The 22,127-nt window shown below is 51.8% G+C and overlaps 1 protein-coding gene across 14 annotated transcripts in view; it reads right to left on the bottom strand.

Moving 5' to 3' along the window:
• Nucleotides 1-22,127, bottom strand: part of JAKMIP3 (Janus kinase and microtubule interacting protein 3) — a 54,261-nt gene that overhangs the window by 19,140 nt on the left and 12,994 nt on the right. For 6 of the 14 annotated variants that reach the window (XR_011001597.1, XM_068198366.1, XM_068198367.1 and 3 more), the window contains exons 2-7: nucleotides 11,821-11,958; nucleotides 10,913-11,107; nucleotides 9,351-9,848; nucleotides 2,288-2,503; nucleotides 557-676; nucleotides 2-148 (exon numbers count right to left, since the gene is read on the bottom strand). Coding sequence is in view for 13 of the 14 variants with exons in the window: in XM_068198366.1 (XP_068054467.1) it covers nucleotides 2-148; nucleotides 557-676; nucleotides 2,288-2,503; nucleotides 9,351-9,848; nucleotides 10,913-11,047 (1,116 nt within the window). In the remaining variant the exon portion in view is untranslated. The remainder of the gene's footprint in view (nucleotide 1; nucleotides 149-556; nucleotides 677-2,287; nucleotides 2,504-9,350; nucleotides 9,849-10,912; nucleotides 11,108-11,820; nucleotides 11,959-22,127) is intronic. The other 8 variants (XM_068198369.1, XM_068198372.1, XM_068198378.1 and 5 more) reach the window with 4 other exon arrangements.

Below are 22,127 nucleotides of genomic sequence, written 5' to 3'. Positions count from 1 at the left end.
CCATGGCAATATTTTCCTGTGTCACAAATTTCAATTTATTTTCCATTCGACGTAAGGCATGTGACAACTCCTCATTCTTCCTACTGAGGCGTTTGTTTTTGTCCAAAATGGGCTTATACTGACTTTCTGCTTCTCTGAGACGTTTCAACTGAAAGATAAAGAGAAAAATAACACATCTGGAGCTTTTTCATCAAATATATTAACTACTTTCTGCAACAATCACACTAGAAGTATTTTCTCCTGATGCAAAGCAGAACTGATCAAAACCTCTTGGGAATTTTCCACTGGGAAGAGAGCATTCCCACATGAGAAGATATTCTGCCTGTGTAGCAAACATTCATTGTGGGGAATGTACTTATTTTAAAAAATAAATACATACAATTTGAGCTAATGCCATCTTAAAAATCCATTGTTGCACAAGCCAAGAGTGGAGTGCCGCGGCACAGCCCGAGCCGAGGAGGAGGCAGCCCCTCGTTTCCAGGCAGCACAGGAGCAAACCCCGGGGTGTTCCTGGGACAGGGACCACGGCCCCAGGCCCTGGCACTGCTGCACTCACCAGCTCGTTCCTCTCCTCCGACAGCAGCGCGTTCCTGTCCTCCAGCTTGCGGATGATCCCGCTCAGCTCCGCGATTTTCAGCTGGAAGCGCCGGGCGTCCTTTTCATCCAACTGCTGTTCCTAAAACAAAGATCAACTGCAAATAACTGTTCATAAGTGTACACGCAAGAGCACATTGGCAAAGCTCAAACTTCTTTACCCAAATCCAAACATTTTAAAATGTTTTTGCACACAGTGTAACCCATGGAACCCAAGTGACCATGGAAAGCTGCAGGGTGAGACCGATGGAAAGTCAGGAGTGGAAATGTAACAAAGAATGCAAATGCAGAGGTATGTATATGCATATGTATATGCATATGCATATGCAAATAACAATGTCACAAATGTGACAATACAAATGTGCAACCACAGAGTTTACAAAAGGTAAACTTGGAAACAACAGAAAATATCAAAACTGAAGGCCGTGTTCCAATGATGCCACTGTTGAACTGAGAGCTTCAGACACATCTCTCACTCTGAGGACTTGGTCATAAGAAACTGGTATTAAAATTACTGAGTTACTGAATGGGGAAAATCCATGCAATTGTGCATTGAATAAGCTCTTCTTCCAGAAAGCTGTGGCCCTTATGGGGTCCTAAAGGGTCACTCGTAAGGCCACAGGGGTAGCACTTTATCTGAGTGAAAATGCTTCAATCAAATTAGCAATGAATAGAGATATAGGTAGATGTGTTCTCATTCAGAATCAGAGAGGAGTTACAGCTACTGACAAACGTGACAGACTTTTCCCCTTCTCTACGACTTGTTCTGGTCTTTGGCAGAAGTTGAGTACAGCTAGAGAGAGGCAAATTAGCGCCCACAGTGCTGGTGGCACTTTTGGGAGGTCTAGGGTTCCTCATTCAACAGGTGCAGGAGAGGCTTGGGCCAAAGAATAAAACAGATTGGTTTGCTCAGGTATAAGTTTTACACTTGTCCTGAGACAATCAAGGCTGCCGCAAAAGAAATCTTGATGAGGATCAGCAATGAGGACAGCCTGCACACGTCAGAGGCACGAGGGCAGTTACCCGAGGGCTTTTTTGGGCAAAGGGGGGCCCCAGCAGGGAGGTGCCAGAGTTACATTGCAAAAGCCACTGTGGAAGGGTGACTCCAACCGAATGTTCTGGCTATTGCGGAGAATAAACAGCAGAGAATAGGTTAGGAGGTCTTTGGCTCACCGTGTGTCCTGCTGACAGTGAGCAGCAGGAAAGGGGTGCCCTGGGGGACTGCAGGGGCCCTGCTGCCCTGCACTGCCTTCCCCGTTCCCTCTGGAACTGGCCTCGTACATCTGCTCCCCAAGCCCCAGCTCGCGCCTCCGAGAGCTTGCACACAAACAGCACTTGGTGAGAAATGCATTTGCATCGTTTGTTGGCAGAACCGTGTCAAACTGTCAAACTAAGGCGGGTGGCTGAGCATGGTACAGTGAGGAAAAGGAGAGAGAGAACAGAGCAATTTCACCCTGCTGACAAAACCAAACCAAACCGACCGGGAAACAAAACGACAGAAAGCAAAAGCTCTCCCATGGCGAGGTTTGATTGGAAATCTCAACGGTTTGGGCATAACAAAAACCAGAGCATGGAGCGGGTGCCTCGGGGCCCCTGCACGGCCATGGGACAGCTCTTGCTCCAGGGTGCACTCATCAAGATTCTGTCACTCGTTTGGTCGCTCGTTTAGGTGAAACCACGTGGAAGTGCTTACGGGGCTTCCCGAATGATCTGAAGCGTCTCCTGCACCACTTGCATAAGGAAGTTCCCGCTTGGGGCTGCTCAGATGCCGGTCAGACTCTTTGAGCTGGGACAGTTGTTCATCTAAAGCCTCCTTTTGGAGCTGCAGTCTCTGAGCATGCCCGGCTCGCACCCCTAACTCTCTCTCCAGCACGAAGACTGCTCTGTCCTTAAACTTAATCTCCTCCATCTACAAGGAGAACAGAACACAATCACACAGGGTTCGGCAGCACCCAGAGCACCCCGCGGTGGCACAGCTGCCCTGCCACCCCGCAGCCACGGCGACAGCGACAGCGAGCCAGTGCTGCAGCACTGCCCTTCTCCAGGGCCACGCAGCGGGAAATAAATCCCTCCTTTGGCAGGCAGCTTGCACTGAAACATGGCCTGAAATCCTATCACCACTGCAGAATAGCTTTAAGAAAATTAAAGCTTGACATTCACATCATACTTTGATTGCTTCACTCAAACACTTCAACGATTCTGCAGCATTTTGCTTGGATGTCACCTCTAGAAAATGTGGATTAATATTTTTTAAAGAAAAACATTGAAACCTCAGTATCCTTTAAATTTTCAAAATTCCTCGAAGAAATATTAATTTTTAAATTTTTTTTTTCCAAAAGTCTCCCTTGTGAGCAATTCCTTTTCCATGAGAGGTTTTACTTACACATAATAAACATTATGCAAAATCACAAAGTGCTTGCCCGGTGACCACTACTGCTCTCCTTCTCTGTTTGCCTGTGCCAAGGGCCTGTGCACATCCCGTGGGATCAGCCAGGATCCGACCCCTGGGGTCTGGCTGGAGTTCACAAGGGCGGCTGGTCCTGCCAGTGAAGGAATCACTGATCCCAGCCCAGCTGATCCCAGCCCAGGAAAGGAATCACCGATCCCAGCCCAGTGAAGGGAATCCCTGATCCCAGCCCAGCTGATCCCAGCCCAGTGAAGGGAATCCCTGATCCCAGCCCAGTGAAGGGAATCCTTGATCCCAGCCCAGCTGATCCCAGCCCAGCTGATCCCAGCCCAGTGAAGGAATTCCTGATCCCAGCCCAGTGAAGGGAATCCTTGATCCCAGCCCAGCTGATCCCAGCCCAGCTGATCCCAGCCCAGTGAAGGAATTCCTGATCCCAGTCCAGTGAAGGGAATCCCTGATCCCAGCCCAGCTGACCCCAGCCCAGCTGATCCCAGCCCAGTGAAAGGAATTCCTGATCCCAGCCCAGCTGATCCCAGCCCATTGAAGGAATTCCTGATCCCAGCCCAGTGAAGGGAATCCCTGATCCCAGCCCAGCTGATCCCAGCCCAGCTGGGCTGGGGTGCTGCCCACGCTGGACCCCACAGGCACGTCACCCACGGCAGCAGAAGCAATCACAGCACGAGTGGATTCCAAGGAAGGCAGAAATCACACCCATCCCTCGGGGTCTGCCAGCTGCTTTCAGACTCCAGAAACAAGATTTTTGCCATCTGTTTTTGAGACTTCAGATATTTAATTTCAATGGTCAGTTTTTAAACCTGGCCTGCTTCAAATAAGAACATTTTGCCTTGTAAGAGTTGTGCTAATACTTTTATCTCTGCTTTGTCTGTAAACCTGGAAAAAAATGACATAGGGAGTCAACAGTCACTCCAAGGAGTTTGTTTGCAGTAAATGCCAACGTGGCCCACCCAGGGCAGGTGCTGGCTGGTCACACAGGTATCAGGAAAGCAAAATGCAGCAAATGAAAGGGATTTTGGGTGCCACTGACTAACGATCCTTTCAACAATGTCCATGAAGGCAGCGCCTGCTGACTTTGAATGAAACAAAGACACAGGTGCTCCAGAGCACCTGAGCTCTTTCTGCTAAATGCCTAATGAGGAGAAATCAATATGGATGCACAGATGAAAACACATCATCAAATGATTATTTGTTTAAAATAAGCAGAACATTGGGTAGTTGATTCCTATTTGTATGGAAACAAAGACAATATTACAACAAAGGCAACACATGAAATTGGGAGGAACAAAGAGATGAGAAAACACAAAACATTTCACAGCATTTCACTAATGGTTTGTTTTCCAGAAAAAGAAAAGCCCTAAACGTAACCTTCATAAACCACAAGCAAACGTCAGCATCGACATCTTCCTTCACCTGAGTAAATTCCCACACATGACACAGGCGCAAGTTCGGTGCCTGCAGCCCCCTGACAGACAGAGACAGGGTGGAAACAGCAGAGATGGAAGGGAAAGATGTCCCTCAGCACACGGAGGAGGGGAAGGAGAGGCAGGGCCCAGGGGCCCCCAGAACTCACTGGCAGCGGTGCGGGTCCGTGGGCAGGCAGCCCTCGGGCAGGGCCAGCCTGGCCTCATGCTGGGCTCTGCTGGGGCTGTGCTGGTGATGTGCTGGGCTCTGCTGGTCCTGGACCAAGCTCCTCTCCCTGCTCCCACCCTGCCAGGAGCCCCGGAGCTGGGAAGGGGCGGCAGCACAGGAGCACCCACCTGGCAGCGCCCGCTGCTCTCCAGGGCTGGATGAATATTGATGAATATTTGTGTGTCTGCTCGCTGGTAGGCAGCCCCAGCACAGCTGGTGCCAATTACAGAGCAGCAGCCGTGCTCAGGGAGGTGTGCTGCTCCGCGGTGCTCCCGCGGCTCGAGGCTCCGAGCCGCGACTCTTGAGGTTGTTATTGCCATCCTCCTTCAAACCCGGCTGTGGGGTCCTGGGTGGGACATCTGTCCCTGCAAAATTCCTGGGGCCCTTGCAAGTTGACAGATGCTGTCAAAAATGGCCTTTGAAGCTGCCAGTGCCTGGGATCAAAGGCATCCCCCCAGGCAGGGGGCACGGAGGAGAAGCCCTGTCCAGTGCAGGCACACCTCCCCACGGTCTGAGCTGGCATCAGGACATGTCAGGAGACGTGTCCCAGCCTCGATGGGCCCGCCAGGGCGCTGCACCTGGCTGATGAGATGCCCAGCTGGGAGGGGACGGGGTGGCCATGGGGTGTGCCAGCCCTGGGAGAAGGGTTCAGGCACAGGGGACACACACCCCGCTTGTTCCCCTCCCTCTCCAGAGCCATCCCCACTGCCTCCTGTCCTGGGCCACCTGGCACCCAGCAGCAGCACAGGAGCCCGGAAGGTTGGGGCTGGGGGGGAGCTGGAAGCCCAGCTTGGTCCAAGGCCAGTGTAACCATCAGTGCCACTGGTAAACCCACGAATGAAGCACGGGCTCCAGAGCTCCTGCTGGAGGCACAGACCCCACAAGAGCTGCCAGGCTCTCCCAGAGGCCCCCAGGCCCAGCCTGAGCCCTGTGTCAGGTGTGCTGGAGCACTACAACAGTGTGGCTACAGCCCAGGAAATAGGAACTCCTTGTTTAGGTCCACAGAGAAAAATGTTGTTAACAGCTGGCCTGTGAGACATGAAAGGAATCCCTCAGAATGAGGAGCTTTCCTGACCTCCTAAACGTAGGAGTAAGGTTGTCTGGCTTTTATATACAACAAAATCATCCAGCCCACGTTTAGTTGGAAAAAAAAATGTGGTAAATGAGGGTCAAAGCACAAATGACTAAAAGATCCACAGGTGGAAGAAGGGACAATTCACCTTGAACATGTGTCTACCTTTCAGGTGCTGTGCCACCTTTATAATCCCACATATGGGGGTTTCTCAGCACACGAGGGAATCAAAAGCAGAGGGTAAAGACTACATCAATCACCAATAAAATCAATATTTGAAAAGTCAGCTTCGTGGCCTTTCATCTGATCCCACCCTTTCCATCAGACATCTTCACTAATTTACCACTGTCTGGCAGAGCTCAGGGTCTCTGGGAACACAGAGGGTCAGGATGGTGCTCAGAACCTCGATCCCCTCTTTGGCTGGTGGGGTGGCATTGCCATCAGGGAGCCGTGAAGCTCTCCATGTCCAGTGGTCCCACAGGGGGATTGCACAGGTTATTAAAGCTGTTGCTACTCATAACCAACTAAAGTTTATCTAGACTGAAAATAACCACTCCCCAGGACCTAGCAAATCCCATTTCCTCAGTTTTCCTGATTTCTCAGTCCTCTGAAAAAGGAGATGGGAGCGAGGAGGCTGCAGTGGCCATGGCTATGCAGAACTTCTCCTTCCTGACCAACCTAGAGTTAATTAAAGTTTAAATGCTCTTTTCCACACTGAATTTTGGCCCCCACTTAGCAAGCATCAAGGCCAGTTAAGCTCGGGGAACACTCCAGGCCGAAAGCTGCTTCCCCTGGCTGTGCACACCCCCAGCAGGGAGTGCTCCTGCCCATACAAATGTCATTGAACACAGCCGTGCAGTATTCCAAGGCGGTTTAAAATGCACAAAATGAAATTTAAGAACGGTTGACTAAAATTAGACATCCTCTCCAAAGGAGGCTGTTGCCACACGTACTCGTTGCCATCTGCAAGGGGATTTCACCCTCTGCAGTGCTGTGAGCCAGCTGAAGTGGGTGAGCTGAACCAGCCTGTGCGGGCACAAACAGCACAGCCACGTGTGCCAGCACAGCCCCGGGGTCAGAGCACCCTAAAAACACCCCACTGCCTCCCCTGTGCTGCCTGCAGCTGAGAGCTGCCAGCCCTGCCCCATGGCAGTGGGCTGGAGCCTTTGGCATCCCTTTTCCCGGGGATAAGTGCACTGAAGAGCTGGGGGTTTATCTGGAGAACACCCAGAATCACAGAGCCTGGAGTCCCAGCTGTGCCCCATCCCCACCCTGTCCCCAGCCCAGAGCCCTGAGTGCCACCTCCAGGGGACACCTGCAGGGATGGGCACTCCAACCCTCCCTGGGCAGTTCCAATTCCTGACCCCCTTTCCATGGGGAAATTCCTGCTGCTGCCCACCCTGAGCCTGCCCCGGCCCAGCCTGAGGCCGTTCCCTCTCCTCCTGTCACAGACTGCCAGTCAATGCAAGCACAGAAAACGCCCTGAAGCTGTGTCAGAGAATCCCTGATTCTCTGTTACCAGGGCACTGCTCAGCCTTTCACCCCAGGGCCCTCCCCACAAGGTGCCAGGAGCTCCCACCAAAATAACTGAGGTGGAGTCCACGGAGCTGAGAGCACTTGACTCCACTCCAGAGGCACTCAGGGCTTGCTAAAATCATGGCATCAGGTAATTTCATTGGTGCAGCGAGCCAGTCTGATTCTTTCAAGCAGGAACTCTAAAAAAGTTTGATTTCCAAAGGCAGTTTAGATAACATCCCATTGAACCACTCTATTCCCTATAACTAAGAGCATATTTATTTTACAGCTTCTGCATTAAAGGCCATTAGCAGGGCCTTTCCATGTGATGCAGCAAGTTTATTTAGGAGGTCCATTAGCCCCCATTCACTGTGCTGAATGAAATCAATGCACCAGTGATGTATGGTTAGAGAAGAAGGTACTTACACTGCAGGATATTTGAACAGCATCAATAAAGCAGTTGGTTATAAATGATTTTTAATATCCTCTTCATAAAAACAAACGAATCTATGAAAAAACCTTAACAGCTAAAGTCTGAGAGAAGAGGGGGCTAAATAAAGGTAGGGGACACTCCACTGCTGGGGTCAGTCCCTGCCAGGCCCTTTGGGGCTCAGGGCTCAGGTGATGTTGTAGCAGCATCCTCCAGGGGAGGAGGTCCTGCAGGGCGTCTCTGCAGCGTGGCCGCACTGCCAGCCTTTGATCTGCAAGCTCCTTGGGCATTTAAATTTATTTAGAGGTTGGATAATGTCACCCTGTTCTTTTAAAAGTTTCAAAGTTCTAAAAGTTTTCTATACCTTCTGATGTTTACATATTTCTACTGGAGTTCTCATGTTCATGTAAATAATGATTGTTTTGCGTTCTTCTTCGTGGGAGGAGAGAATTGATGGACTGCTGGTTTGACCAGTGTGGTTGGAGAGGTGGCAATTCCATCCTGCAATCCACTGCCACTTTTGGGATTCTGTATATTGCAGAGTCAAAAAATAAAGCTCTCTCTTGTTGCTCTTCTTCTTCCCCCTTTTGCATCTACCGTGCGTGTGTGAGCTATTTCGTGTTGCAGACATGAGAACAGCCCCGTGACAGGAGAACAGCTAAGGGCTAATGACTTAGAGGAGACCTGGGTGGGTGTGTGCCAGGACACCGATGCTGTAAAGCAGCATGGCAAACACAAAACGATGGTGACACCACGCTGATAGTGAGACAAGACCCAAAACACACATCACGAGGGCACGGGTGTGTCCCCAGGCCCCCGGGCAGGGCAGCAGCCCTCAGGGACTCAGCAGTGCGGGGCTGAGGCAGCGGCAATGAACCCCCTGAGCCCCACCAGGTGCTGCTGGCCTGCCAGGCTCTGCTGCAAGGGCTTCCCCGTGAGGGAGCTCCCTCCCACGGGGGTTTCCCCCCTTTTCCAAGCACCACCAACCTCCCCAGCCAGGTCCCACACGTGCCAGAGGAAATCTCCAAAGCCACAGGTGTGAAGCTCTTGCCTTTGAGAGCGGAGCTGCTGCAGCTGAGGAGCAAGTGCTGGGTTAGGTGAGGGCGGGCTGAGCTGCCACACACAGAGGGTCCCTGAGGGTCAGGTGAGCGGGGCCAGGTGAGATCCCAGCCACCTGCTCAGGTGGGAGCCACAGAGGAGCAGAGCCAGCCCCTGTCCTGGGGAAACCACCACGGTGGGCATGGAGAGGAGCCCCCCCCGAATGCCCTGCTGTGTGGGTGGCACTCAGGGGTGCAGAAAAAGAGCATTTGGGATTGTGTAAGCCTCACTATGGGATGTTCATGGGAACCAGCAAAGGCAGGGAAAGGGAGGGACCAAGGTGGATCAGGAAGGAAGGCTTGGTGAGGAAATAGAGGCATAACCCAAGACACATAACTGTAGTAGCATTCCCCTGACCAGCCAGGAACCTGAGGGCTCTTCCTGCTACCTTTAATGTGCACAACACCCACAGGCCCTCACATGGATAAAGAAGTTTCTCACAAAACATCCTAACACTTTTCAAAACCAGCTTGCCCTTTCTGCTGGTAAATGTAAAGAGAGCTGGAGCCAGCCCCAGCGTTTCCACACCGGCCCAGCGAGCCCAGCACAGACCATTTCCTGTCAAGAGAACAGAGGGCGACACGTACCAGCCTGCGGATTTCCCTCTCGCACTCCCTCTTGATGCGGGTGATCTCCTCCTGGTGCAGGTGATACACACTCCTGATCTCCGCTGCTTTCATTTTGTCAGCTTGGATCACCATCGTGAGAGCCTCCTCCACCTGTTTCTTGGCCCCCTTCAGCTCGGTGATTTCTTGCTGCATTTTGATTTTCTCCACCTCGAAGCCCTTCTTGGCCTCCTCCTTGGCCTCGGTGAGCAGCACCGTTTTCACCTTGTCCGGGGCCCCGTCACGCACGGCGTTGAGCAGGGTCTGTAGTCTCTGGATCTCATTATCTTTAATTTTTATTACTCTGAGCAGCTCAGCTTCGTGCTGTCTCAGAAGAGTCTCTCGAACAGCTTGGAGCTCTTTCATTTTGTCTTCATGGAGTTTGACTTTGAGCTCTGTGACCACCACTGTGCTTTTATGCTGTTCGTGCTCCTTGATCTGCTTCACTTCCTGGTTTTTCTCCCTTTCCAACTTGCTGACCTGTAAGGAAAATCAAAAAAGTATAATATTTTCAATCAACCAAACCATGAATACATAATAAGATATTGTTTAAAAATGGTACAGATGACTTTACACTATTACACCTCCATGCTGGTATGTCTGTGTCTACAAACTGGTGGTAGCAAAGACCCTTCTTTCACTGCAGGCTCGTGTTTAATACACATTCAGGACTCAGTACCATCTGAGTCCTTACTTTATTCTGCAGAAGCTCTCACAGCACATTATCCCCAAAATAGGGGAAAAATCAGGTGCCAAGGCCATCGCTCTGTGATGGGACACAAACAGCTCTGTGCAAGCTCCTGTGAAGCCCCAAACAGCTGCATTTTACCAGATGCTTTTGAAGTGATGAATTATTCAGCAGAAGTAACTGACTGTACCTGACCACACAAGGCTCAAGTGATGTTTCAGTTTAAAACCGTGCCATAAACTCCAGAGAAGCCATGGCTAGAAGTGGCTGTGAAGGACAGGGAGAAGGAAAACAAAGTCCTCAGCCTTAAAGCTGCAAATGCTGCAGCACAGCAAGAGGATCAACAGATGTTCTATTTACTTACACCTGTGTGTCAGATTCATGGTCTAAAATGCCTAATAGTGATGCAAATTCATGGAAAAATGCAAACTATCATTTTGTCCCTGCGTGGTAAAACACTTCTGTTCTGGAACCGAAAACCCCCCGAAGTCTCTCAGTGGAAAGTGATTTGGAGAACTGGGGAAAAGCCAATTAATATTCCATGCTCTTGCTGAGAAGTGGTCTGAGGGTGAGAGCTGGGAACTCTTGGAGCTGAGGCTCCAGCCCCATCTGCTGTCCCTCTCCCAAAGGCTGAGGGGGAAGCTGTGTCTCCTTGAATTTGGGAATTAGGGCAGGAGGCAGAGCTGAGGTTTAGTACTGTACATCTGGGCGAGCACTCGGTTTGGAGGCGTTTGAGTGCAAAACCCAAACGAAATCAGTGTGAAAGGGGAAGAGAAGAACCAGCAGAGGGAATTCCGGCATTCCGGAACTTTCCGAACGGCACCGAATTGCGCTCACAGGAAGGGAAGCTGCCCACCTTACTCTTCTCCTGCTGGAGCTCGATCTGGATGTCGGTGAGCTTGGCCCTGAGCTCCTCGTTGGCAGCCTGCAGGGCGGCCAAGGCGTCGGGCTTGTCCCCCCTGGCGCGGCTGCTGGAGCCCCTCTTGGCCATGGTGAGGGAGGCCCGGCCCCGCCGCTCGCCGCTCGCCGCCCACTCTACATCTTCTGGGGCCTGCAGGAGGGACACTGTCACGGGCCTGGCAGCGGGACCAGCGCCCAGCACGCCCCGAGTGCCAGCCGAGGGGCTGGGTTCCCTGGGCTAGGTGTGCACTCGCAGCTTTGCTGGGCTGGAAAACTCCGCTACGAGCAGGCTTCAGTCCAGCCGTTCCCCGGCGCTGCCGGTGACCCGCGTCCCCAGGTGCCACAGCCACACGGCTTTTAAAGCCCTCCAGGGCTGGGGACTTCACATCTGGGCTGCACAGCCCTTTCCATGGAGCAGTGTGGCCCAGTTTCCAACCTGAACCTCCTCTGATGCAGCCTCTTGTCCCATCCCTTGTTCCCAGGGAGCAGGGCCTGTCCCCCCCGCTGCACCCTCCTGCCAGGCAGTGTCCTGTCCCTTTGTCTGGACAATTATTGTCCTGGAACCCACACAGCGCAGAGGATGTGGGATCCACACAGAGAAAAGGATATGGGATCCACAGAGGGCACAGAGGAAATGGGATCCACAGAGGGCAGAGGATGTGGGGTCCACACAGCACAGAGGATGTGGAACCCTCACAACACAGAGGATGTGGATGTTCAGGAGGGACATGCACCCACCTGTCCCCATAAAATCTCTGGGAAGATTTTATTTCTATTCTGTTTTCATAGAATTGTGGAATCACGGGAGGGCCGCACTACAAAGTTCCATTAAAAAGTGCTCAGATTTGGGAAAACATTTCCAACCTTTTCAAAGTGCTCCTGTTAACGTGGGTAGCAGTGTTCCTGGCTGGTGACCCTCAGTGCCTCGCTCTGTCCCTCATGGTCCAACCACAGCAGAGGCACTGTCCCTGTCCAGGGATGGGGCTCAGCAGGTCAGGGCAGCTGCAAGGAGAGAGTAACCATAAATGACAACAGCAAAACAGCAACAGAACCAGCCTCCACAACAACACTGTAATAAAAAACAATCCTGGTTTGAATTCTAAGAGCAAAATCCTGAATCTGTCAGGGAGAAAAGAGCCAAGGGAGGCAGGCACCTGCTCTGGGGGTACAAAAATGGGATATAAGTCTGGGAGAGGGCTGGAGCTTGGGAGGGCAGAGCTGCTGAGAGCCAGAGAAATCATGTAGGACATTGTGTCAGAAGGAAGGAGGGAGGCTGAGACCTAGAGAAACAAGTGGGAGAATAAAATAACACTCCTGATATTAATTGTCCAACCAAGGTGGCACAAACAGTCTCAGTTCTGCTGTTACTCAGGCTGGTGCCTGACTGTGTAGCCTGGAAGTTTCTCTAAAAAGAAACATGTTTGATTGGGCAAAGAAGTAGAAATAAATTAAAATTTTAAAGATATTGCCTGAGAAATCTATAACACGAGTACATGTTCTTCGCATTTAAGATTCTTGCTGCTTTGTGTAAGCAGACACAATGGAGTAAGCACACCAATGGAGACTTAAAACCCTCTTCCTTTATTGATAAAAAATGGGGCAGCCTGTAGCCACAGGCACAGAGCTGTACCTGCTGCAGCAGACGAGGCCTTTGTGCACATTACAATTATTTTCTAAGAAGATTCCCTCCAAAGGCAGAGGCAGCGTGAGCCAGGTTAGTTCACAACCCGAGGAAGCAGCGACCAACAAGCTTTAACTGCTTCCGCATGGATGGCAAACAAATCATCATTTGCATGGTACAGGGATTTGAGAGAGTAATTGCTAACAGGATTCTTCTTGACAGGGAGGGCTGAGAGAATTCACATCTGTGTGCTTACAGAAAAGGAAACTCAGGAGTTGGTACCGTGGAGCAGAGGTCACTGGGTGGGAATTCTGTCTGAGGTCAGCTTGTGGAGCCACAGATCCTGATACTTACAGTGATGCAGCTTTTTCATTTTCTTTAGAATGCTACGAAGGCTTAACGGTATGAATTGACACATTTCATGCCAAGCATCTGCTTAGAACATTGAACTCCAACTCCTGGCCCTGCACAGGGTAGTCCAGGAATGACCATGTGCCCACTAAACCATGTCACAAATGTCCAGCCCCGAGGAGGAGGTGGTGGAGCCTTCCCTTTGCACAGCAGTGGGCAGGATGGCAGAGCCCAGGTGTGATGCTGCAGCCAGGTGTGTGTGTGTATGTGCGTATAGATATACACACACACATTGATGTATATCTGGTGCTGGGGCCAGCAGAGCCCAGCCCTGGCAGCTGCCCCACAGAGCTGGACACGCTGGGCTGTTATTCCCAGGGTAAGAATGGAAACAGGGCTGAACGGGGCACGGCAGCTCCCGGTGACAGCCACGACCCTGCGTGTGTGCACGGGGACAAGTGCCATTGTTGGAGCCATGACAGAGGTGGCTTGTGCTCCCACAAGTGTGGCCCTGCAGCCAGAGCAGCCGTGTCTGCTGGAGCACGCCCTGGGCACAGCTGGGACCCGGGGCCAGCTGCCAGGCCAGGCTTGAAAGAACCTTTATCACAAATACTGGGAGAAAAACATGCCACAGGAACATTCCCCAGTCAGCAGCAGTGTGCTGAGCCAGAAGCAGGCAGGAGGTGGCTCCTCCTGGGCTGAGGGGACACAGCTGCTGCTCCAGGGCTCTGCTCTGGCACTGGGGACACGTGGGGACCTTGGGAGGTGCCTGAGCACAGACCCTCAGCAGGGCCTGTCCCAAGCTCCCCCTCCCCACAGCACTGGGCACAGGAGACATTCCCTGGAAAACAGTCACCTGCCCTTGGATTTCTCCTTTATTTTTCCAATCAGTTACATAGAAGGGGCAGCTATCAGACACATCACTGTAATAAAACAGAAAGGTCATCATACTTCTGATGCTCGGAGACTAGATTATGCATCTGATTCCTGGCATGTTTGATATTGAAAACAGCATCAATAATGCATCAGAGCTGCCTTGAGCAGGGCTCAGCGCTCCCTTTGCCTCCTGACTTGCAATTCAGACATCAAGACTAATTGGGAAATGTGTTTTCTAGGTAGTAGTTGCCGAAATGAATGTTTCACCATGCTTAAAAATAAGTGAATTAATCCCTACCCAGGGTACCAATATTTGAAAGCAGAACTCTGTTCTTACAAATATGGAACATTTCCAACATCTGCCACAGCCCTGCGAGCACTGGTGTTCTCTGCTTTTGACAAATTGTTCTGATTTATTAGTTTAAACAAATCTTTTTGAGTCTCTGGTGCACCTTGAAATACTATGAGAGAAAGAAAATGTAATGGCTGAGTTCCCACTTTCTCACATGAGGAATTCCCACGTTCCATTTAGGATTGCACCAGCTGGGAGATCCGAATGCAAGAAAATGAGTTTTCCTCTGAAAAAGAATTTCATGCTAAGGCATGCAATCGTGTCCCGTGCTGGAGCTGTGCTTTGGGCTTTATCCATGCAAACATTTGTCCTATATCCATATAAACAGTGCATCACTCACTCAGCTGCAGGGTGAGAAGGAAACCTGTTGGGAATTGCATGGGAAGAGGACTGAGCGGGCCAAGACACAAATTGTCCTGCACACAGGGCTCTGTTCTGCATTTCCTGCACATGCAGATCCCATGGATTCACACAAACAACCCAATCCCAGGATCCCTGGGGCTGGAAAAGCCCTCCCAGCCCGTGGAGTCCCAGCTGTGCCCCATCCCCACCCTGTCCCCAGCCCTGAGTGCCACCTCCAGGAGTTCCTGGGACACCTGCAGGGATGGGCACTCCAGCCCTCCCTGGGCAGTTCCAATTCCTGACCCCCTTTCCATGGGGAAATTCCTGCTGCTGCCCACCCTGAGCCTGCCCTGGCCCAGCCTGAGGCCGTTCCCTCTCCTCCTGTCCCTGTTCCCTGGAGCACAGCCCGACCCCCCGGCTGTCCCCTCCTGGCAGGAGCTGTGCAGAGCCACAAGGTCCCCCCTGAGCCTCCTTTGCTCCAGGCTGAGCCCCTTCCCAGCTCCCCCAGGAGTTCTCCAGCCCCTTCCCAGCTCCACCAGGAGTTCTCCAGCCCCTTCCCAGCTCCCCCAGGAGTTCTCCAGCCCCTTCCCAGCTCCACCAGGAGTTCTCCAGCCCCTTCCCAGCTCCACCAGGAGTTCCCCAGCCCCTTCCCAGCTCCGTTCCCTTCCCTGGACATTCCATGAGGATTTTTTCTCTGTGCTGTTTAGATTGACACTAATTTGATAAAATTCCTTTTTTAAAAAATACAAGGGAGTGGGTGACCCAACCCAGACCTCCACAGAGGCACATCTGACTGGTCCATGCTCTTGCTGAGACAGTTGCAGGCTCCCCACACTGCAAAGTTAACACTCCCTGGTACCTGCAGCTGCCTGCTGTAGAGCAAGTCTCCATTTCCAGAAAGGCAATAAAAAACCAGCTCAGTGCTTCCCAGTGTGAAGTAAGCTCTGAAACCTATCTTTCATGAAATGATATCTGCTTTAAAGTCAAAAGATTTCCACCCCTCATCCCCCAGCCCTGACATCTCTGCAGATGGAAGTCTAGCCCAAGTTTTGCTGAGGATTAGACCAATTCCAGCAGCAGCTGTAACAGACACATGTCAAATCCCAACTGACCTGAATTTTTCCTCAAAGATTAATCCTTCCACCGTTGTTGGCTTTAACTCATTGATGGGTGGATCATGTCCTTTGTGGGATCTACATTTGCAGCTTCCAGGCTGCTCTGGGCAGACTGCCCTTGTGTGTGAAGTTACCTGGTTGTGCCACACCCAGGGATCGAAATCCCACCCTCTGGTTCTTCATCCTAAGCCTCACACAGGTTTTTGGGTTTTGTTTTAAATGAAAACCATAGCTGGATGTCAATTATGAAGCTAATTATGGCTATAGGGAGCATCTGGACCTGTGCCAGGGGGTTTAGTTGGATCTCAGGGAAAGGTTCTTCCCCCAGAGGGTGCTGGCACTGCCCAGGCTCCCCAGGGAATGGGCACAGCCCCGAGGCTGCCAGAGCTCCGGAAGCGTTTGGACAGCACTCCGGGGATGCCCAGGTGGGATTCTGGGGTGCCTGAGCAGGGCCGGGGGCTGCCCTGGGTGATCCTGCGGGTCCCAGCTCAGGACAGTCTCTGAATGCAATGCTGGCAGACACAATTGCTGCTAAGTCCCAGCAGGCAGGTTTTAAAGCAGGACACCTGCTCAATTGTACAACTCTTAGGGCTAATTTGCAGAAAGAGCAATCATTAATTAAAAACAGGTGACTAGGTAGGGAAGTAATTTCTCCTTTTTCTCAGATAATCCCCAATATTTAAGGTACTAAAATCCATTGGAGTTTCTGCAATAAGCTCCAGTAGCACACCCATCCAAAGGATCTGTTCAACTGCAGCAACTCAGTGTAATTTGGGGAGGACTATTGGTGAGGAATATATTTCAGACCCAATTCCACAAGTTTTATAGTGTGTCACTGCGCTCTCGTGCTCTCAAACAAGCTGTGCCATCCCTTCTCCCAGGGAATTCATGCCTGTGTAATTAACTAAATCAGCTGTAACACAGATGGCATCGCACGATCCAAAAGCACTTGATGGAAACATTTTAAGCATGTTATTAACATCCCTAAATAACTATTTAATGCTACCTCTCCAACCCTCTCCGGCACCAACACACAACACAGCTGGATTTGAGGATGGAAAAGGCAGTATTTAATTGCTACACTCTTATAAAAGATTTTCAGTTCTTGGATTTATTCAATTTATAAATGAGCTTGAAAAATAACAGACTCAACAGTGGCAACAAAACCACTGTGCTTTGGATTTCAGAATTAAGGTTAATTTCCAGACTGATTCATCATCATTAAATTCAGCTGTGAGGAATGGGGCAGCAGGAAAAAACACCGATGGGAGTAGGAATCTTTCTTTAGGCTGACCCAGACTATCCAAAAATTACATTTCTATTTGACAGTGTTTTACTTCTCAGTAGGTGTGTGCCCAGCTCTAAATCAAGATAAAAATTGACATTTCACAGCAACAGACAAGAATTTGAATGGAAAGTGGATTAATCTCCCAAATGCAAACAGCTGGGAGATGTCCATCAGGCTCTAGTGAAAAGCTGTTCATGCAGCCTGGAAAAGTGAGGATCAGATTATTTCAAACCTGATTTTTCATTACTAAATATCCTGGTTTAAATGACCTTTCTGTGACACGCTGCAAGTCTCCTCCCTAATGCCAGCCCACCTCTGCCCTGTTACTGATCCTCGGCTGAGAAACACAATAGTAAACATAAAGCAACACCACCACAAATAACCATAAACAGAGATTTGGGAAGAAAGCAGGAGCATGCCCACACTCCCAGGGTGGCTGGGATGTGCTGTGAGGGGGTGGCACCCGCCGGGGCAGCGGTGCCAGGGATTAACAGCATTCCTGTCCCTCCCAGTCCGCTGTGCCAGGGCGAGGGCTGGCAGGGTGGGCTCTGCTGGGAGCCGGTGCCAGCCCTGCAGTCAGGCTCAGCTGGGAACATGGTCCCTGGGGAAGATCAGGAGAGCTTTAGGTACATTCTGGGGGCAGGCAGGTCTGCATCGGAGCAACTGAGAGCCTGGTGCTGCTTTCACCAGCTGGAGCTTCCAGCACGGGAATTGCTGGGGAGGGTAAAGGGAGAGACCTAATCCAGAGACGGCAATCGAGTTCAGAGCACAGAAACTGTTCAGTTGGGATCCAGGGGCAGCCACAGCTGCTCTGGGCACCCTGTGCCAGGGCCTCCCCACCCTCCCAGGGAGCAATTCCTGCCCATTATCCCATCTATCCCTGCCCTCTGCTAGTAGGAAGCCATTCCCCCTTCTCCAGGCCCTCCAGGCCCTTTTCAAAGCCCCTCTCCAGCTCTCCTGGAGCTCCTTTAGGCTAAATAAATATTTCCAACTATACGGAAAAGATCCATTATAAAAAGGATTTTATAACAAAAGCCCCTAGAAGTCCCTGGAAGATGACTGAATAAAATGCTAGAGGCAAAATATCCTCCCATGATGAGCCAGAAACCCTGACCAACCTGGCAGAACAAAGCTGCTGTTTCCAGAGGAGAGGCAGAGCAACAGGTGGGAAGGAAAAGGCTACAGGCACATGGAAAAGCACTCAGAGAAGTGGGAAGCACTGGTGTGGCATGAGCCAAAGCCTGTGCCCATGGGGGTACGGAGGCACGGCCCCCAGGCCCCCCGGGCACGGAGGTGACGCTGTGCTGCTGCCCTTGGCCAGGGCAGCTCTGCCGGGAGGGCTCTGCACGCACCACATGCACACGGCTGAGGACTTTGCAGCTGGAATCCGATTGTTCAGAGCTGATTTGATTTGAAATGCCGCATGAACCTCTGGAGTCGGTGTGCCTGGGGTGCAGATAGCGCTGGCCTGCAGCCTCACTGAACGCATCAGCGGGGCGGTGTGAGGCTCCTGGCACCATGGCAGCCCCAGAGCCCGGGGGAAGAAAAGGCTGCTTCAACCTCACGTTAACAACATCTCCAGTCCAAGAGCCCCAGGCTGAACCAGCTGCCCAGAGCAGCTGTGGCTGCCCCATCCAAGTATCCATGGCCAGGCTGGACAGGGCTTGGAGCAGCCTGGGACAGGGGAAGGTGTCCCTGCCATGGCAGGGGTGGCACTGGATGGGCTTTAAGGTCCCTTCCCACCCAAGCCATTCTGGGATTCTCTGATCCATTTCTCTGGGAAAATCTTATTTTCAACGCAAGAACTCTATAACTTTTTTTTTTTTTTTTTTTTTTTTTTTTTTTTTTTTTTTTTTTTTTTTTTTTTTTTAAACAAGACTAACAACAGCAACAACAACAACAAGAATAAAAAAAGGGGGGAAAGGGAAAAGAGGAACTTCAACGGCTGCCTCTGCTAGTGCTCTCCACTGGTCACTAAAACTGACTTCCTGGAGTTCACCTCTGAGGCCAAGCGACTCATTCCCAAGTGGCCTCTCCTGGCTGATGCCTCCTCTTGGGGAACCCCTCCCCTGCAGGAATCTCCCCCTCAGATGTGCAGATGACCAGGAGAAGCACCGGCCCTGCTTTTCCGTGTGAAACGTGCTACATCGTGACCCGGGGAAGCATTCCCACCGACAGCTCCCGTGACAGGCTGGAAGCTGCAGAGCAGCCCGCTCCTGCCCTGGGTCAGTGTGGCAGCTGGGTAATCTGGGATTTGAGTCCAGCGTTCTCCAGCCGTTTAGCCTTCTGCATTTACTCCTTCAGGGAAAGTGGCTGCTGGCACTGCGCTGATCCTCAGCCGAGGAAGGGCTGTGCCCGTCTGGCTCCTGACCCCGCCCGCTCCCGACCGCTGCTCCGGGAGCGCCGCACCGGGCTCTGCCCGGCCGGGATGGCCGAGGGGATGCTGCAGAGAGCGCTCCCCGCGGGGATGTGTCCCCCAGCCCGGAGGGGATGCTGCAGAGAGCGCTCCCCGCGGGGATGTGTCCCCCAGCCCGGAGGGGATGCTGCAGAGGATGCTCCCCGCGGGGATGTGTCCCCCAGCCCGGAGGGGATGCTGCAGAGGATGCTCCCCGCGGGAATGTGTCCCCCAGCCCGGAGGGGATGCTGCAGAGGATGCTCCCCGCGGGGATGTGTCCCCCAGCCCGGAGGGGATGCTGCAGAGGATGCTCCCTGCGGGGATGTGTCCCCCAGCCCGGAGGGGATGCTGCAGAGAGCGCTCCCCGCGGGAATGTGTCCCCCAGCCCAGCCTGGCCGTTCTCAGGGCACTGAGAGAGGGACTGCGGCTCTGCAGAGCTCTGGGCACCCGGAGGGGCAGCGTTAGGAACAGCAAGGGCTGTGGCTGCTCTGCTCCTGGGAGTTTTTCAATCGAAAGGATGCAAATTCCTACGGCTCGTTGCATCCAGGGGAGAAGCCCACGCTGCCCAGCAAGGCAGCGGCTGCCAGCAGGCAGAGGGGCTGAGAAACGTGGGCTGTGCCTGGGGCAGCAGAGCGACCTCAGTGAGTGCTGGCACCCAAAGGCGATGGGCAGGTGAGGCTGGAAATCCGGATCTCAGGTTCACAAGGACACCTCAGGGTCGGACCCTGCTGTGATTAAGTGCTCGAGAGCTGTGGAATCACAGAATATCTGAGCTGGATGTGGCCCACAGGGACTGCTGAGCGCAGCTGCTGGCCCAGCCAGGGCACCCCAACAGCCCCACCCCGTGCAGCCCCGAGAGGAGACTGAGCAGTGTGATGTGTAACAAACTCCAGGCACGCTGGGGATCCACACAAAGGAGTTACTGCTCCGGGGAGGAGATTCCCAGCTGCGAGCTCTAAGGCCCAGGGCTGGTGACCTGGTAAAGGGCAGGACATAAAAACCTGCTGATAACAGAGGATTATCTAGGTCAATCAGGAAAGAGGACAAGGCAGGCAAAAGGAAAAAAAAAAAAAAAAAAACAAAAACAAAAACCCAACAACAATAACCTCAAATTAGAAAAAATAGGTAACTTAGCAACACAAAATGCAATCCGTGAAAGTACAAGATAATCTACATTTAAAAATACAATTTGACATATCCTGCACACAGAGATTTAGGAGGAAAGATCAAGTCATCACTGAGGACATCTGTTGTGCACACAGCAATGTAAATAAGGTATTACAGTGGCAGGAGACGTGAAATCAGAGGAAAAGCATTATGATACTGCAGAAAACTAAATGGTAGGTGCTCATTAATCCACTCTCCACTCAAATTCTCCTAAATGAAACATAATAGGTGCAACCAGGTAATAGAAGAGTGAGGCTCTGTGATTTTTTGGAAGGACATTGAACAGGAAGTTATTAAATGATTGATACTGTGTAGGTGAAAAGGATGTTTGTTACTTTTTTGTACTAATGCAAGAACAAGAAACCACCCTGTGGGCACTGTCAGGAAATGAAATTACTTTTGCGGTGGCAAGATGAATCTTTGACTTGGGATCACACACCACAAACCCTGGGAGCAGCTGCCCACCGTTCTGCTGCTCCTGGGGCCAAACCACCACTGGCCAGGAAAAGGCAGGAGCTGAGTCCCTGGTGCTGGGGGCAGCCCCCAGCCCCAGAGCAGCCCCCACAGGTCAGCCCAGCCCTTCCAGCCCATCACCCCGACCTGCAGCAGACAGGCAGGCCAGGACTGGCACTCCCTGGTGTCTGCACTCTGCCTTTGGGGGAGAGTATTGTCCTCCCCATTTAATTGTTCCTGTGCTGAAATCACAGCTCCTGCCTTACTCTTGCCTGGTGCAAAGCGGGGTGGGACAGAGGTCCTGGTGACACAGCTGGGAGAGCTGGGCCAGGAGGAGAGGGAAGAGCCCAGAGGCTCAGGAGGGGGGCAAGGGGCCGGGAGGAGAGTCCCCAGCTGAATTCCTCAGGATGAGAGCACGCAGCCTCACGTCGCACTAAGGGGAGGCTTGGGTTTGAGATCAGGGAATATTTCTACACAGAAAGGGTTGTCCAGTCCTGCCAAGGGCAGTGATGGAGTCACCATCCCTGGAAGTGTTCAAAAAATGCGGATGTGGCACTCAGGAACATGGGTTAGAGGTAAACATGGTGGTGGTGTGGGTCAATAGCTGGATTTGGTGATCACCAAGGGTTTTTCAACCTTATCAATTCTGTGATTCTATGATTCCATGATTCTGCTCCATCCCTCAGGGATGTCAGCTCAGGCCACAGTGACCTGCAGTGGTCAGGCAGCTGGAGGTGTGCGGATTACCCACGGATCAGCAACACCACAGCTCCCAAAGATACTGAGTTTCGAAAAACTTCTTAAAAGCTCATTAAAAAGTACAAGGAAAACATGTCTAACAATAATAACAACTTCAGATCTGCTTTAAAAACCAAATCTGTGATTGAAATGACCACAGATACACTGGAAACAGCAGCCCAAGAGCATTTTTCTGTCCAGATAATACATATCTTGGCAGCATTTCAACAGAACTAGAATTACTTTCAGGTGTCAAATGCCACATTTTACTGGTGCACAGGAAATGCTCCTGTGTCCCTGTCCTACCTGCAGGTAGTCAGGAAATGCTCCTGTGTCCCTGTCCTACCTGCAGGTAGTCAGGAAATGCTCCTGTGTCCCTGTCCTTCCTGCAGGTTCTCAGGAAATGCTCCTGTGTCCCTGTCCTACCTGCAGGTTCTCAGGAAATGCTCCTGTGTCCCTGTCCTACCTGCAGG

The sequence above is a fragment of the Anomalospiza imberbis genome, chromosome 8 (genome assembly GCF_031753505.1).
Source record: "Anomalospiza imberbis isolate Cuckoo-Finch-1a 21T00152 chromosome 8, ASM3175350v1, whole genome shotgun sequence".
NCBI classification, from domain to species: Eukaryota; Metazoa; Chordata; class Aves; order Passeriformes; family Viduidae; genus Anomalospiza; species Anomalospiza imberbis.
Note: the sequence above shows the minus strand (reverse complement) of the source record. Positions and strands in the feature narration are given on the sequence as shown.